The sequence below is a fragment of the Camelina sativa genome, chromosome 19 (genome assembly GCF_030686135.1).
Source record: "Camelina sativa cultivar CO46 ecotype springtype chromosome 19, ASM3068613v1".
NCBI classification, from domain to species: domain Eukaryota; kingdom Viridiplantae; phylum Streptophyta; class Magnoliopsida; order Brassicales; family Brassicaceae; genus Camelina; species Camelina sativa.
The window spans coordinates 27,665,851-27,681,692 of NC_141898.1; the positions used below are offsets into that span (position 1 = coordinate 27,665,851).

General features: G+C 38.5%; 4 protein-coding genes and 1 long non-coding RNA gene across 5 annotated transcripts; 4 read left to right on the forward strand and 1 right to left on the reverse strand.

Annotated features, from left to right (window-relative positions):
• Window positions 1–384: 384 nt before the first annotated feature.
• Window positions 385–1,906, forward strand: LOC147921157 (uncharacterized). The gene is made up of 5 exons (XM_087501378.1): window positions 385–448; window positions 536–886; window positions 971–1,083; window positions 1,355–1,567; window positions 1,625–1,906. The coding sequence occupies exons 1-5, from the start codon at window positions 385–387 to the stop codon at window positions 1,904–1,906; spliced, it is 1,023 nt and encodes a 340-aa protein (XP_087357504.1).
• A 2,218-nt stretch (window positions 1,907–4,124) lies between these two features.
• On the reverse strand, window positions 4,125–5,413 carry LOC147921158 (uncharacterized). The gene is made up of 3 exons (XR_015590516.1): window positions 5,133–5,413; window positions 4,733–4,805; window positions 4,125–4,344 (listed from the first exon to the last, which is right to left on the reverse strand). It is a non-coding gene; the product is annotated as an uncharacterized LOC147921158 (long non-coding RNA).
• A 193-nt stretch (window positions 5,414–5,606) lies between these two features.
• LOC104766887 (WD-40 repeat-containing protein MSI4) lies at window positions 5,607–9,381 on the forward strand. The gene is made up of 15 exons (XM_087500554.1): window positions 5,607–6,025; window positions 6,443–6,506; window positions 6,628–6,714; window positions 6,824–6,886; window positions 7,067–7,132; window positions 7,277–7,351; window positions 7,489–7,564; window positions 7,638–7,824; window positions 7,936–8,017; window positions 8,096–8,169; window positions 8,261–8,372; window positions 8,456–8,530; window positions 8,641–8,708; window positions 8,793–8,892; window positions 8,988–9,381. Exons 1-15 carry the CDS (start codon window positions 5,745–5,747, stop codon window positions 9,087–9,089), a joined length of 1,512 nt encoding a protein of 503 aa, XP_087356680.1. The 5' UTR covers window positions 5,607–5,744; the 3' UTR covers window positions 9,090–9,381.
• A 407-nt stretch (window positions 9,382–9,788) lies between these two features.
• Window positions 9,789–11,589, forward strand: LOC104702749 (uncharacterized). The gene is made up of 2 exons (XM_010490863.3): window positions 9,789–10,189; window positions 10,970–11,589. The coding sequence occupies exons 1-2, from the start codon at window positions 10,081–10,083 to the stop codon at window positions 11,497–11,499; spliced, it is 639 nt and encodes a 212-aa protein (XP_010489165.1). The 5' UTR covers window positions 9,789–10,080; the 3' UTR covers window positions 11,500–11,589.
• Window positions 11,590–11,690: 101 nt separating this feature from the next.
• Window positions 11,691–14,635, forward strand: LOC104766885 (protein HEAT STRESS TOLERANT DWD 1). Its single transcript, XM_010490861.3, has 12 exons — window positions 11,691–11,900; window positions 12,017–12,171; window positions 12,433–12,511; window positions 12,603–12,788; window positions 12,894–12,992; window positions 13,125–13,293; window positions 13,386–13,489; window positions 13,567–13,706; window positions 13,798–13,870; window positions 13,955–14,070; window positions 14,156–14,273; window positions 14,365–14,635. Exons 1-12 carry the CDS (start codon window positions 11,856–11,858, stop codon window positions 14,497–14,499), a joined length of 1,419 nt encoding a protein of 472 aa, XP_010489163.2. The 5' UTR covers window positions 11,691–11,855; the 3' UTR covers window positions 14,500–14,635.
• Window positions 14,636–15,842: the final 1,207 nt, after the last annotated feature.

Below are 15,842 nucleotides of genomic sequence, written 5' to 3' on the forward strand. Positions count from 1 at the left end.
AAAACGTCTTTTTTGTTGAGTGCAGGACAAGGGGCGGCTGAGGAAGGTTCTGGACCGTCACTCCTCCGGGACGGGACGTCGTGATGGTTGCTAATCTGGCCGTCATTAAAGTCCACTTGCCTTCAAAATTATCTTCTCGTCGGTTTATAACACGTCTCGGTAAATCGGGAATAACTTCCTGGTGAGTGAACGGATTGACTTGATTCTACTTCGAGGAGAAAGATGACTCTTTCATCTTTCCATAGACACGTCAAAATGTGAGTTATGGAAGTTCTTTCAAAGTGGCCTGTACTCTAAAGCTCTGAATAACAATTGGGACGTCGGCTTGTTGTTCACACTGACCAAAAAAGCCTCAAATTTATGTTGGAACAACGCGAGGTCACCATGGATTACCGGAAGTGGTTCATCAAACTGTTGTTGTATGAGTTTGACATCCTTTGCAGACCAGGTATAGACAACTAAGCTGCGGATGGTGTTTCCCGAATTTCTCAGACACCGGTGTTGGTTTCCACGTTGAGTTTGTTCGCTTTGACAGTACCAACAAGTCTGCACCTGGAGGATATTTACAAGGAATTTGACAGTTGTGTTGAGTTGCAGCGCTTGATGAAGAAAGACCCACAGGTTCTTGCATCGAAAGGCTATACAGTACGCGACGGGAAGCTGTGGCACAAGAACAGGTTACTCCTACCGCCTAAATCATGCTTCATTCCACTGATTCTCGAGACTTTCCATGATAGTCAGTTTGGCGGACACTCGGGAGTGCCCAAGACCCTGAAAAGAATTCTGCTATCTTTTCATTGGTGGGGAATGCTCAAGGATGTGCAACAATATGTTGTTGAGTGTGTAGTGTGTCAAACTCATAAGACTTCTACCCTCTCTCCTGCTGGTCTCTAGCAACCGCTGCCTATTCCTGGTCAAGTTTGGGACGAGGTGAGCATGTACTTTATTGAATTTTTGCCTATGTCTCAAGGCGTGAATGTCATATTGGTTGTCATGGACTGTCTTAGTAAGTTTGATCATTTTATAGGATTGTGCCACCCGTTTTCTGCTCAAGAGGTCGCTCAGAAGTTTATTCATGAAGTGGTTCGTCTCCATGGGTTTCCCAGCAGCTATTGTCTCCGATAGGGACTGCATTTTTCTGAGTTACTTTTGGAAGGACTGCTTCAAGCAGCCAGGTACAAAACTCAAATACATTACCGCCTTCCATCCCCAGTCTGATGGTCAAACAGAGGTCCTTAACTGTTGCCTGGAAACATACTTAAGGTGCTTTGCTTCTACTCATCCTCGGTCGTGGGCCAAGTTTCTACCGTGGGCAGAGCTGTGGTATAACACATCTTTTCATACTTCCCTGCAGTCCAAACCTTTCAAGGTTGTTTATGGTCGTGATCCCCCTCCTCTGCTCCCCTACAAAGCTCATTCTTCTCAGAATTTCGAATTGGAGAAAATGCTCTTGGAATGGGACTCCATGCTCACTGGCATCAAGGCACATTTTCTTCACGCTCAGCAACTGATGAAGAACAATGCTAACAAACGCCGCCGGGATGTTAAGTTTGCTGTTGACTCTTGGGTATATCTCAAGCTGCGTCCCTACCGCCAACAGTGAATTGTCAAACGCATCACCCAGAAGTTGGCCGCTAAGTACTATGGGCCTTTTCGGATCCTCGAACGGATTGGCAAAGCTGCTTATCGCCTGCAGTTACCTCCTACTTCCAAGATTCACCCGGTTTTCCATGTTTCCCAGTTGAAGCAGGTGTTGGGCTCTCATCACCAGGTTCTCCCCCTGCCTTCTTCTTTTACTGACAACGATGAACTTGTTCTGATTCCCGAGGCTGTCCTGGCTACGCGTTTACAACCCGCAAGGTCAAATGGTAGCACTGGTTTCTTGGAAGGGGTTGCCCGCTCATGAGACAACGTGGGAGAACTTGAAGGAGCTCCAGCAGCAATTTCCCACACTGTCGCTTGAGGACAAACTTGTTTGCGAAAGGGGTATTGATAAACCACTCCAGGTTTACGACGTAAGGAAGAAGGCAGCACGTGCGGCGACTGACACGTGTGAAGATGCTAATTAAGAGGACCGTTGGATGCAGATATTTTATGAGAAGCGAGACGATGAACACACGTGGTTGTTGAGGAAGAATATCTGGCTTAAGCGGTTCACCTCAATTATAAATAAGAAGATGCAATGTATCTGGCTTTTTATGTAAAATTGATGTACAATTTCTCATGCGTGGGATCTAAGGGTAAGTGATTTAGATAAGATGATTATCTAATCACCTGCTTTATATATCAATTGAGCTTAATATTATCTGATATCCGTTTACAATCTTATCAGTTTGGTTGATGACGAAGAAAGATAATTTAATTAAAAAATGTTTGGCAAAAGAATAGTATAATTAAGAGAAATACCTTTCAATAGCACTAATCTAAGTTTTTCTTCCAAATTTAGCACACACTCTCAAATTTTCCAAAGCTACCATTTATGAATAAATATAATAATTAAAAAAAAAATTAAAAAATGGGAAAGAATTGACATAATTTCTTTGTTTCACATCGTTTCTTTACCTAACCTCTCACAAAATATCTAAAATGGAGATGGCCCATATTCTTGCGTTCTCACCGGAGATTACCCAATTCTTATTGCTGATTCTCACGAGCTCCTCCTTGTCTCCTTTAACCCAAAGTGAATCATCATGAGATTGTGTTCTTCTCCCCTGCATTTTTGGTTAGATCTAATTTTTGAAGAATGTGGATTCAATAAAATCTCCCAAAATTTTGCTTTGAGGTCGAATTAGAGAGAGGCTAATGGTGGTGTTGAACCGTCGGCAGCGGCGCTATTGGGTACAGATTCGTCATGCGAAGGTCACAGTGGTTTTTGTCGGCAGCGGCGCTGGTCATAACGGTGTTAAAAGAGCTGGAGAAGGTGGAGAACATTAAGCATTATGTTTGGTGATGTGATTGAGATCGCAAGGATCATAAGGCCACTCATAAGGAATTTAGTGGTTTAGTGAGAGAGATCTTGGGGACTTGTGTTTCTGTTGGGTCTACTGTGGATGGTAAAGATCCAAAGGATATTCAACAAGATTCAAGATGGTGAAGTTGAAGTTCCTGATAATTGAGATAAGGTTTGTTTCTTTCTTTTACTTCTTCTATTTGAGGTTTTTGTTTTATATTTTAGAGAACAGCAACGACTTTACTCAGTTTAACTTAAATTTGTGTTCTTCTTGTACTGATCCGAGGGTTTTTTTTTGAAGAAGTTTCAGTCTTAGAATTGTCCCATTCATTTAAGCTAGACAAATTTGGAATGGTTTTATGAGAATGGTAACTACTAGTGTTATTGTTAGAGGTCTGTTTGCTTATTACTTTGGAATTTCATTCATATGTTAATCATCATAGAGTTTCTCACATAAATAATGATTGGAATTAAGCCTTGTCTAAAATTCAGGAAGCATTGTTGAAAATTTAGGAAGGGGTCCGTAAATATTAGGAAGACCTTCGTGAATGGATTATATGAAGTATTTTAGTGTTATGTCTATGATGTCTTCGAAATGTTTCTTTACAAAATAGAATTATCTTGTGTCTTGTGTTGGCGAAGTGTGTGATATCTTTGATGTGTTATATTGTAACGTGGGTTTTTTTGTTTACATATTGATTTCAGCAAAGAAGAAAGAAACAGTGTAAGGAAGTTGAGTATGTTGTTCCAAAGAAGAAACGTAGAGTTGATGATGAACAAGATGTTCCATGGTGGAGCATCCAAAACTATCCTGAATTTAAGCAAGAACACTTTAATATGTAATATTTGTTACTATTATTTTTACGAAGACCATCATGAATTTCAAGAAGTGATTCCTAAATATTATTGAACCCTTCATAAATTTAAATATATGTGTTTCTAAATATATATTTTTGTGTATTTTGGATCAGTGTGTCAAATATTAGTAGATTACTCCATTAGTGAGGGATAATGATTTCATTTTTGTGCATATTCTGATGTTTGGAAATCTAAATTTTTTTATGAAAATCATCATGAAGTTCAAAGAAATCCTTCCTGAATTTCATATACCCTTCCCGAATTTCATACAATCCTATCTGAATTTCCTATAATCATTTATGAAGTTCAGTCATAGTTAAGGCAAAGTGCTAACATATATATGCGAGAATGTTATACATCATACACGTACCAAATAATCTAAAAATGTTTCTCAAGCATTATATATTTCTAAACAACATATAGAGTAAAATTGGATAAAAGAACACAGTCTCATCTACATATATCCAAAGCATACTTGCATCTTGTGTCATCTGCATGTACATCACCTAGCTTAGAGAAACCTTCAACCCTATTTCCTGTGTTAAAAAATGAACTCAGTGAATTAATTTCAGGAAATTCTTCATCAATTCTCAACAATGCTTCCTTAATCTTCAAATATGACTAAGAAATACATCAATATACAATCAACAAACAATAAACATGCAACAATCAAAATTATTAAATCCCAAAACCATCACAACTTTCCCTGTGCTAACACAAAAAGTGAAAAGGACTCTCTCTATTACATTTAATAGAATTCCACTACGCTAAAAGAGGAAATTGAAGTGAAGCTAGTGATTAGTGTCTACAAGGAAGTATAATGTACACAACCTTGACCATGAAATTCCATATCCATATACTATGAAATCAAATAATCACTACTGCTAATGCTTTAGTTTTATTAGCAAAGAAAAAAAAACTCACCACTCTAATTTTCTTCAACTAGAAATGACTTGACCAATTGTTTATATTAGACTCCACTCAACTCTACGCTTCCCTGCATTTGTTATCAACTAACGTAAATTTCGAGAAGATACAAACAGATCATGAATAGTAGACAAATAATCCTAGAAATTGTATTGACATGGTAGAGGAAACAATCCATTATATTCAAAATCAAATTTACTGTTTTTACGAAAGGTAAAAGAACTTTTGGTAACAAATCAATACGATCGATATGTTCTAAACAATGGAGCAAAAAAAACAAAACCTTCGTCACCTTTGTCATGGGATTTATCCTTGTTGAAGGTCACAAATCAAAAAACTCTCCAAATCCAACACCAACTAAATTATTCAAATTAAAATTAGAGATAGGGAATGGGACCTCAAAGCTTGGGTATCTCGTCTTTCTGAACTAGAGCTCGAAGATCTCTTTGGTCTTTAGATTCATGCTTGGGCTCTTCTTCAATGTCGGGAATGCAATTGCTGATTTCAATCGCGGCAATCAACATCATCTCTGATTTCATTTGCTGCATCAATCCTCCAAATCAAAGCTTTTCCTCTCTCTCCTTGCTTCTTCCCCATATGTACCCTATTTTGCTCTTTGTCCTTCTCCTCCTCTGAATCTCTAGAATTCAACTGAAAGTTTTTAGGTTTTTTGTATAGACGGTGACCGCTGCGTTTTCTCCTTTCTTTTAGTTTTATTTAATTTTTTTTATTTAGATAATTTCTCTAAAATTAAAATTGTGCTAAATTTGGAATAATTAAAAATGTGTGTTAGTTTTGGAATAAAAACTTAAATTGGTGATATATTTGAAAATTATTCTATAATTAATTTATTTTTTAATATCGTATAATTAAATAAATAAAAAATAAAATGAAAGTGGAACGGTGGTTGATTTGTTTGTGAGAGGCGAAGAGGAGAGAGGATACAAACAATACTGAAGAAAAGACAAAAAAGAGACGAAAGAAGAGAGAGAGAGAGAGAGAGAGAGAAATGGAGAGCGACGAAGCAGCAGCAGTGTCTCCTCAAGCGACGACGCCGAGCGGAGGAACCGTAGCTTCTGGGCCGAAGAAGAGAGGTCGGAAACCTAAAAACAAGGACGATTCTCAGACGCCGTCGTCTCAGCAAGGTGGCAAAATGAAGGAAAGCGGGAAGAAAACGTCGCAGCAGCAGCCGAGCGTCGACGAGAAGTACTCTCAGTGGAAAGGTCTCGTCCCCATTCTCTACGATTGGCTCGCCAACCACAACCTCGTCTGGCCTTCACTCTCTTGCAGGTCTCCTCCACTTTTTTCTCTTCTAGGGTTTCGCTTAAAATCGTCATCTTCCGCTTAATTTGTGTTCCTGGGTTATCTTTGAACATTACGATGTGTGGATTGAGTTGCATTTCTGCTTAATTTGAAGAACAAAACAAAAATTGCTGAGAGATACATTTTCTCGATTTCTGGGTTTAAGTGAGATTTTTTTTTCGAATATTCCAGTTAGGGTTTGGTGTTTAGCGTTTTGGATCTTGTGCTTATTTCCTTTAAGTTTTCAGATATATTTATGTTGTTCTATTCAATGGTTTTGGTGTGTTACAAATGATTTTTGAGGAAATTTGTAGGTTTCAGCTGTTTACATATCTGATGAAAGTCTTTTTAGTTCTTGTGCTAAAGAGGTTTCATTTGGTGAATTGTTGTTTGATTTTTTAACAGATGGGGTCCTCAGCTTGACCAAGCGACCTACAAGAATCGCCAGCGTCTGTATCTCTCAGAGCAAGTAGGGTTTTCACTTTCTTTTGTATCTTACTCGCTATAAACGTACCAGTTAGTTGCCTCACGTTCTCAGAGTATCTGTCTATTTCTCATCACATCTGTATCTTTCTTGGTTGTGTCACCAGACTGATGGCAGTGTGCCTAATACTCTGGTCATAGCCAATTGCGAAGTTGTTAAGCCAAGGGTCGCTGCAGCAGAGCACATATCTCAGGTAATTTATTAGTGGGCTTTTCCTACTAATCTTGTGCCTTTTTCCTTATTATCCTCCCCCAAGGATTTCCTGTCATGACAGTTATTCAATATCTTCTGCTAATGTTCAGTTCAATGAAGAAGCACGTTCTCCATTTGTGAAGAAGTACAAGACCATCATTCACCCTGGAGAGGTGCGATAACTGTCTACTCTCGAGATATTACTGTATCGACATTGTTGCTTCTATTTCTATTTGGTGCATTAACTGTATCTGCGTAGCTGTTCAAACCAATGCATGAAGTTACTCAGTTTGGCATTTTGGTGAAAGTAAACCCTGTTTTGATGTGTATTCATCACCAATTTGCAATTGCAGGTTAACAGAATCAGGGAACTCCCGCAGAACAGTAAGATTGTTGCTACTCACACCGACAGTCCTGATGTAAGTTTTGCTTCTTCTATTTTGTTCTGGTCATAGCAACTCGAAATATGTCGGTGTTACCTCTCTATTTGGCAGTCAAAGAGAATCCTTTGTTTTGGACGTATTCCCAGTTTCAGTTATCTGAATACAATACTTTGCTTCCAGGTGCTCATATGGGATGTTGAAACGCAACCAAACCGTCATGCGGTGCTTGGAGCTGCAAATTCCCGACCGGATTTGGTATGACCGCTTTCGTGAACTGTTGTTGCAAATTATTGCTTGCGCTTCATTTTTGTGTGTTCTAATCTCATCAGTGGAAGTGATATCTTCTTAGATAGTGCTAGTTGTTTGCATCATCTGAACCATCTTTATTGCAGATACTAACTGGACACCAAGATAATGCTGAATTTGCTCTTGCAATGTGCCCAACTGAACCCTTTGTGCTCTCTGGAGGTTTTTGTTTCTGTGATTTGTAATGTCCAATCCTGTGGTTTGCCAGTTTCTCATACGAAATTTGTTCTCTTAGGCAAGGACAAATCAGTTGTTTTGTGGAGTATCCAGGACCACATCACAACTGCTGGGACAGCTTCTGGATCTATCGTCAAACAGACTGGTGAAGGTAGTGATAAGAATGAGAGTCCTTCTGTTGGCCCCCGAGGTGTATATCATGGCCATGAAGATACTGTTGAAGATGTGGCATTCAGCCCAACGAGGTAACTTCATAGAACAGACTCCTCCTTCTGATCTCGTATTTTTTTGATGCAAAACACATAATTTTTCATGCTTTTCTAATGATGCTACTGGCAAACTTTTATGTCGTGAAGTGCACAAGAATTCTGCAGTGTTGGTGATGATTCTTGCCTGATACTATGGGATGCAAGAACTGGCACAAACCCTGTCACCAAGGTACTCTATCTTCTTAATCTTATCAAAAGTTTGAAAATTTATCTTCTTTTATCTTTATTTTTGCTTTGTGTTCACCAGGTTGCGAAGGCGCATGATGCTGATCTTCATTGTGTCGATTGGAATCCTCATGACGACAATCTGATCCTGACAGGGTATGGAGATTATTCATACACACTTAATATATGAAGTAAGAAAACGTTTAGCATATGCATACATATACTAATTAATAGTTGAATGTTTCAGGTCAGCAGACAATACTGTCCGGTTGTATGACCGTAGGAGCCTTACCTCAAATGGAGTCGGTTCGCCTATTTACAAATTTGAGGGCCACAAAGCTGCTGTTCTTTGTGTTCAGGTTTCAACAAATGCTATATTTTTATTCTTCTAGTATGATGTATATCGATTAACCCACTGACACCATCTTGTTAATCATTTTAGTGGTCTCCGGATAAGTCATCTGTTTTTGGGAGTTCTGCAGAAGATGGTCTTTTGAACATCTGGGATTATGACATGGTGTGTACATATAATTTCACTCAGATATGTCTGAAGTCAACCTTTCTTCACTTTCATCACAGAAAGACAATTCATTGTTCTCATGTTTGTTTTGTTTGAGTATTTATCAGGTCAGTAAGAAGTCTGGTCGTGCAGCTAAAAGCCCTGCTGGACTCTTCTTCCAGCATGCTGGTCACAGGTTCTTAAGGACTTAATCATAAGTCCCTTGTTTGCTTTTCTCATTAACTTACTTCTAAGTTCCTTCATTTGTATACTTTCTTAGGGACAAAGTTGTTGATTTCCACTGGAATGCGTCGGACCCTTGGACTATTGTCAGTGTTTCTGATGACTGTGAGACGACTGGTGGAGGTGGAACATTGCAGGTAACCTTCAAACACTTTCGTGGTACCTCAACAAGTCGATATGCAATTATTTTCGATAAAACTGAAAATGTTGTTTTTACGTTCGTCTTTGGCAGATATGGAGGATGAGTGACTTGATTTACAGACCAGAAGACGAAGTCCTGCAAGAACTGGAGAAGTTCAAGTCGCATGTAATGACTTGTGCCTCCAAACCTTGAGAGTAAAGAAATAAAGTGCCGTGGTCTATCTATTTATCGTCTATGTTAAACTAATGTGGTTTAGATGTCGGTTTAGCGAGGAGTCTTGGGTTTTTGAAACTCTGGTTCGTCTTTTGAGATATTGGTAGCTTTTAGGACGTTTCAAAACCATTTAGGGGTACATGGCTTTGGTTCTTGATCATGTTTCCATCAGACTCTTAGGTGCTGGTTTTGTCCAACTGAGATGTTAATCGGATCGGACCAACTTTTTATGTGTTTTGGTTAAAGTTTTCAATGCTTGGCCTGAACCTAATAATTCCTTCTCTGAAGCCAGAGACCCAGAGCAACCCCGTTGCATCGAGCTTGTGGCAAAAATAACATAGCCGTATTCTCTTATTTAGATTAAAATGTAAAATACAGTATAAAAGCAGCGTGAAATTTGTAAACTGGTAAGAATTTTGTTCTCGTCACATTTAGCAATAGAGGACTTCGTGATTATTATCTTATGTAAAACCCTAAACAGAGTTTATTACAATCTGGTAATCAATTCGTTGACCACAATCAATCAATCACTAACCCTTTTGGTCATATAATTTAAGACTGTACAATAAAAATAAGATAAAAGGGTTTATGAAAAGGTTTGCTTTTACTTTTTTTTTAATGGGCTTTTTACGTTAATGGTCCCCCAGGCTTAATAAATAGGCTTTATCAAGAAGTCTCTTGATGAGCTAGAGACTTTCCAAAACCCAATCGCAGGCAGAATCATACGTCTGTCAAGATCAGTCAGAGAAGAGAAGAAGATCATTCAATACGAAGAACAAAAAAGTGTAAAGAGAGAATCAATCAATGTATTGCTTGAGAAAAAGGGCAGGGAAGCAAATTCATCAAATTAGGGTTTTATAGACGTCACACCTACATTATCTTTAATTTTTCCGACGATACTTAATTTGCTCGAGAAACTCTTTTTAAGTCGGGCGGGGGGTTTCGCGAAATCTCTCCATTGGAGGAATCGATGGAATCATCATCATCTCCGTCTGGATCCCAACCTCCTCAGAAAGTGGTCTCCAAACTTCAGAAAGTAGGCTGGCGAGCTACGATGATCTTCAATCTCGGTTTTGCAGGTTTGAAATTTCATTACTTTATATAATTGGGTTTTCTTAGTTTTATTACGCCCGTAATGTGTTTGATGTAATGCCTAGCTGAGAAATTTGTTTCCTTTTCTTTACTAATGTTTCAAGAAACTAGACAAATTCTTCTAGCAGTAGTAGTCATAAATTATGCTTACAATCTTAGTACTTGCACCTTTTCCCTTTGCTTTGATTCTCCAAGAACGCTCATTATTCCATGACATTACTCCTTGATTGTTTGATTATATCGTACTTCTATGATATTAGAGTTAGAGCATGCTCATTGAATGGACATTGTCTTGGACTTTCATCTCAGCCACTGTTGATGTTTTCAGGGATAGGAACGGTAGTATTTATAAACAACTATCTCTATCTCTATCTCTATCTCTCTCTGTGTGTGTGTGTGTGTGTGTGTGTGTGTGTGTATATTATTATATATCTTGGCTAAACAGTTACATTGAATAGAGGGTGCACTCAACTTCTTGTAAATTTTTCTGATTCATGGACATGATTGCACATCTTATTGTCCTGTGCTCATTCTTATTAATGTTTCAGCATAGTTTTTAAACTAGCTTTCTATAACATACTCTCACTAAACTAAACCCCCCATCTCGATTCTGTTTTGTTGTCAGAACTATAAGCTTGGTCTGAATCATAATTGAGAAAAGCATGTTTGATGTCTGGCATTATAAGCAGTTTGAATATGATATAGCAGCATTCATGGTGGTCCACTTCAATGTTTTTGCTGAATTTTTTGATCCCTTGTTTCTGCAGCTTATATATTTGCGATAAAACGAGAAAAAGACATTGATGCGGATGAGAAGAAGAAAGGGAAAAAGAGCAGCGAGGCCAGAAACAAAGGTGGTGTGAAAAAGGGTGTTGTCAACACTGATGATGTCGAGAAGAAAGGTGTAGACGACAGCAGAGTTGCAGAGACTAATAACAAGGCTACGGAAGCAGAAAGTGCATTACCGGAGAAGCAAGAAACCAAACCGGTCCCTGAACTGGATCCGCTGTTTGAGTTCACAGATGCAGTTGATCAGCCGATGTTTCAGACTGTGTCAACCGAGCCTGTAAAGGTAGCAAGGAAACCGATTCCAGAAGATGAGCAAAAGGAGCTGTTCAAGTGGATCTTGGAAGAGGAAAGGAAGATGGAACCAAAAGACAGAACAGAAAAGAAACGAATCGACGAAGAGAAAGCTATTCTGAAACAGTTCATTCGCGCCGATAGGATTCCCAAACTTCTCCCTGATGATTCCGTTGATTCTTCCCTACGTGACTGGGACAAATTCTTCTCCAAGTAGAAACAGAAACTAAGTGTACTTGATTTTTTTTGTTAGTACACCAAATTGAACGTTGTCTTTTTAGTTCTACTACTATGATTGTTACTCTAATCAACGAATAGCATAAGTCCTCAAAGAACAGTTATAAATGTGACTTCTTGGGGTTGAGAATGGTAATTTTATAAACTATAGGGTAATGTTTTATTTCTTATAAGATAAAAGGACTTCAAAATAAATTCAATTAAACATAAGGTGTTTCTGAGGAGGAGGGTATAAATAGCTTAAACCCTAGAGCAGCTGAAGAATCCTAAATTGATCATCTTCGTCCCTTCTTCACAGAGTAGTAATTAGTAAATTAGAATCAGAACGAGGAGAAAATGGTTCGCAGCTTAAACCCTAAGAAGTCAAAGAGGAAGAACAAGGTTCGAACTTTTGAATCTGTACTTGCTCTCTTGCTCAATTCTTCAATCTGATTTCCTCAAATCAAAACCTAATTTGCGTGAATTGGATTTGTTTTTTTTTTGGTGGAATTTAACAGAAGAAGGCAGAGGCGTCTTCTTCCGAGATACCATCGATACCAACTAGGGTTTGGCAACCAGGTGTTGATACGCTCGAAGATGGAGAGGAACTGCAGTGTGACCCTTCTGCTTATAATTCTCTTCATGGGTTCCATGTTGGTTGGCCCTGTCTGAGGTAAATTTTCATTTGTAATTATATCCATGTGTTCTTGTTTAAGTCGAAGTGGTGAATCTAGAATGGATTGTATTCATGTAATTTAGCAGAAAGCGTGAGACTTTAGAGATTGTAAGAGATAATTTTATATGTTCTAAATGTATTAGCATTTAGCCAGTATATTATCTTAATGTTTGATGCATTAAGTTAAGAAGTTTAGTGTCTGTGAATGATTACTATGCAAGTTTTGGTGATTTGATGGCTTTCTATTCCCTTCTTCAGTTTCGACATTTTGGCTGATAAGTTGGGTTTGAACCGAACTGAGTTTCCTCACACACTTTATATGGTGGCTGGTACTCAAGTATGTTTTGCAATTTTTTATATCTTCGTATGTATTCTTGCTTCTAAAATCTTGTGGTAAGTTTTTAACTCCTGTAAATACATTTCTTTAGGCTGAGAAAGCAGCTCATAACTCCATAGGATTATTTAAAATCACCAACGTATCTGGTAAGAGACGTGATGTTGTTCCCAAGACAGTAGGGAATGGTGAAGATGCTATGGAGGATGAGGATGATGAAGATGACAGTGACAGCGATGAGGAAAGCGACGATGAAGCTTCCAAAACTCCAAATATTCAGGTAATTCTTGATTCGTTTTAAATCTTCTGTTAATAATATCTGTCCTCTCTGAACTCAAGAGAGTTCTCCTGGTTGCTTATTTGTCTCTGAAATTTTGATATACAGGTTCGCAGGGTTGCTCACCATGGATGCGTTAACCGTATACGTGCAATGCCACAAAATTCTCATATCTGTGTCTCTTGGGAAGATTCTGGTCATGTACAGGTAAGATTATGTCCTTGTTATTAGCTCAGCATTTGGGCAATATGGATATATTTTTGTGTCTACTTACGTAGATTGGGTGGTTGTTTATATGTGTCTTTGTTATAGTGGATTAGCTTTTGTGTTTTTTGGCAGGTGTGGGACATGAGCTCTCATCTTAATGCTTTAGCCGAATCAGAAACAGAAGGTAAAGATGGAACTGCACCAGTTCTTAACCAAGCGCCCTTAGTTAACTTTTCCGGCCACAAAGACGAAGGCTATGCTTTAGATTGGAGCCCTGCAACCGCTGGAAGACTTCTTTCCGGTATATTTACCTCAGAAATTTCTGCAACACTCAAACAGTTACATATACTTTTCAATATAGTCAACAAATTTATCTATTTTTCCACTGGCTAGGGGACTGCAAGAGTATGATTCACTTGTGGCAGCCAGCTTCTGGTTCCTGGACTGTTGATCCTATTCCGTTTGCCGGACACACTGCAAGTGTTGAAGATCTACAAGTAAACTGCTTGCAGCTAAATTGTATGTCTGCTGGTACCATTTCCTTTTCGCTGAACATTCTTTTTCTTTATTCCAGTGGAGTCCAGCCGAGGAAAACGTGTTTGCTTCATGTTCTGTGGATGGGAGTGTTGCAGTCTGGGACATCCGACTTGGGAAGTCACCTGCATTATCTTTCAAGGCACATAACGCAGATGTGAATGTAATCTCATGGAACAGGTTCTTGTGCCTCTATTCTGTATAACTTTATTCTGTTGGATGTGGTATTACCCACAAATGGCTCAATATTAATTTTTCTTTTTTCGTGAAGGCTGGCTAGTTGCATGTTGGCCTCAGGAAGTGATGACGGGACATTCTCCATTCGTGATCTTAGACTGGTCAAAGTAGGTTTTTAACCGTAGCTTTATATTTTCCTTGGCAATCTCTTAACAAGATTCTGATATAGTAGCATATGTATCTTGAACTAGGGTGGAGATGCTGTGGTAGCACATTTTGAGTACCATAAGCATCCTATTACGTCAATTGAATGGAGCGCTCATGAAGCCTCAACACTTGCAGTCACATCCAGTGATCACCAGCTCACGTAAGCCAGAAAACAGTACACCTATTCTCTTCAGAAAAACCTGCAAGCTGTATCAATTGATTTTTGCTATCTGTTGTGTTTGCAGGATATGGGATCTATCCTTAGAGAAGGATGAAGAAGAAGAGGCAGAGTTCAAAGCACAGACCAAGGAGCAAGTGAACACACCTCAAGACTTGCCTCCTCAGCTTCTCTTCGTTCACCAAGTAACATTTTTACTTTAGCATCATTGCCTCGGGTTTGTTTGATCCATGTGTTTTATTTTTGTCTGATAACCTTGTTTATTGGGAACCCCAGGGACAAAAGGACTTGAAGGAACTTCACTGGCACAACCAGATTCCGGGGATGATCATATCAACTGCTGGTGATGGTTTCAACATCTTAATGCCTTACAACATTCAGAACACACTTCCGTCTGAGCTACCTGCCTGAAAGACCCAGTCTTTGTCTGAATTCTCTTAAAAGTATTACGCATAGTTTTGTATTGTACTCTCTCAGTTCTTCCATTGAACTTTTTTGTTTCAAGTAACTACTATACTCTCTTTCAAAACTTTCAAGGTTTTCATCATCTGTTGGTTGATTTCAGTTGTGACAAAATGTCAATTTTGATTGAATATAACATTCTCTTCTCCAGGAACATAAGCCAAATAAATAGTTAGAAGCTGGTAGAATTTGAAAGTGGTCGCCTTGATCGTAATTTTAAAACCGAAAGATACATATCAAAATTTGGATTGAATGCAGCGAATGTAACTTGAGGGTTTATAAACATATTTGACTTGGATGTTTAGCAGTATAGCAATGTTTCTCCTTGCGCAATTTCCAGCTTGTGGTTTGGTATGACCTTGGCATCTTCCACAGGTTATCATCCGATCCACAAACAGTGAAGACCCTCCATTCTTTGACAATCCTGACTGTGGAGGTCTCGTCTCTCGTGAGCACTTCATAAAGCAGCTTTTTTAACTCTGGATTTGGTAATTAGAATGAGATCGAGGTAAGGATCCTTTCTTGGTTAAGTGTTACCAGTGTTGCGTAGGGTTAAGTGTTACCAGTGTTGCGTAGCAAATGTGTTAAAGCTGGGGGTTTGATTACCGTGACCATATTATGGTAGCTGCATTGTTTTAGCATCCAATCACCAAAGGGTTTGTTGCTGCTTCTGATAATAAATGATCTCTGCCTCTCTGCTTGTATAGACAGTATACTCGGTCATCATGTGATCTAAAAATCCAATCCGATTCGAACCGAAAATTTAGAAATATCCGAACGGATTTTGAATTTAAGGATCCGAAAATCCGAACCCGATCCGAACCGAAATCCGAATGGATATCCGAACATGCCCAAAATAAAAATACATAGTAATAATATCTTAGTAATACTTATAAGTTGTAATAACTTAGGTGTCTAAAAGTTTAAATTTTTGGATATTTTAAATATTTTCATGAATTACAACTATTTTTGAATATATTTAGGTAAAAACATAAGCGTAATTTTTAGATATTTTGGTTCATTTAAAGTAGTTTGAATAGATTTGGACAGAAAATTTTAGATTTTTGAGTATTTCGGATAACCGAATCTGAACCCGAAAAATCTGATCTGAATTTGATCCAAATCTAAAATTTGAAAATATCCGAACGGATTTTAAAATTATAGATCCGAAAAATCCAAAATTCGAAATTCGAAAAATCCGATCCGATCTAAACCGAACCGAAAATCCGATTCGATCCAAACCGAACCGAAAATCTGAACGCCGAGGGCTACTCCATAGTAGTAGCATAGTC

Coding starts and splice junctions, on each gene's coding strand:
- LOC104766887 (XM_087500554.1), top strand. CDS start 5,745: ATGGAGAGCGACGAAGCAGCAGCAGTGTCTCCTCAAGCGACGACGCCG. Junction 6,715..6,823: donor CAGCAGAGCACATATCTCAG/GTAATTTATTAG, acceptor GCTAATGTTCAG/TTCAATGAAGAAGCACGTTC. Junction 7,825..7,935: donor GTGGCATTCAGCCCAACGAG/GTAACTTCATAG, acceptor TATGTCGTGAAG/TGCACAAGAATTCTGCAGTG.
- LOC104766885 (XM_010490861.3), top strand. CDS start 11,856: ATGGTTCGCAGCTTAAACCCTAAGAAGTCAAAGAGGAAGAACAAG. Junction 12,172..12,432: donor GTTGGTTGGCCCTGTCTGAG/GTAAATTTTCAT, acceptor TCCCTTCTTCAG/TTTCGACATTTTGGCTGATA. Junction 13,871..13,954: donor GTGATCTTAGACTGGTCAAA/GTAGGTTTTTAA, acceptor ATCTTGAACTAG/GGTGGAGATGCTGTGGTAGC.
- LOC147921157 (XM_087501378.1), top strand. CDS start 385: ATGGATTACCGGAAGTGGTTCATCAAACTGTTGTTGTATGAGTTTGAC. Junction 449..535: donor TGACATCCTTTGCAGACCAG/GTATAGACAACT, acceptor TCGCTTTGACAG/TACCAACAAGTCTGCACCTG. Junction 1,568..1,624: donor AGTTTGCTGTTGACTCTTGG/GTATATCTCAAG, acceptor CGCATCACCCAG/AAGTTGGCCGCTAAGTACTA.
- LOC104702749 (XM_010490863.3), top strand. CDS start 10,081: ATGGAATCATCATCATCTCCGTCTGGATCCCAACCTCCTCAGAAAGTG. Junction 10,190..10,969: donor CTTCAATCTCGGTTTTGCAG/GTTTGAAATTTC, acceptor TTGTTTCTGCAG/CTTATATATTTGCGATAAAA.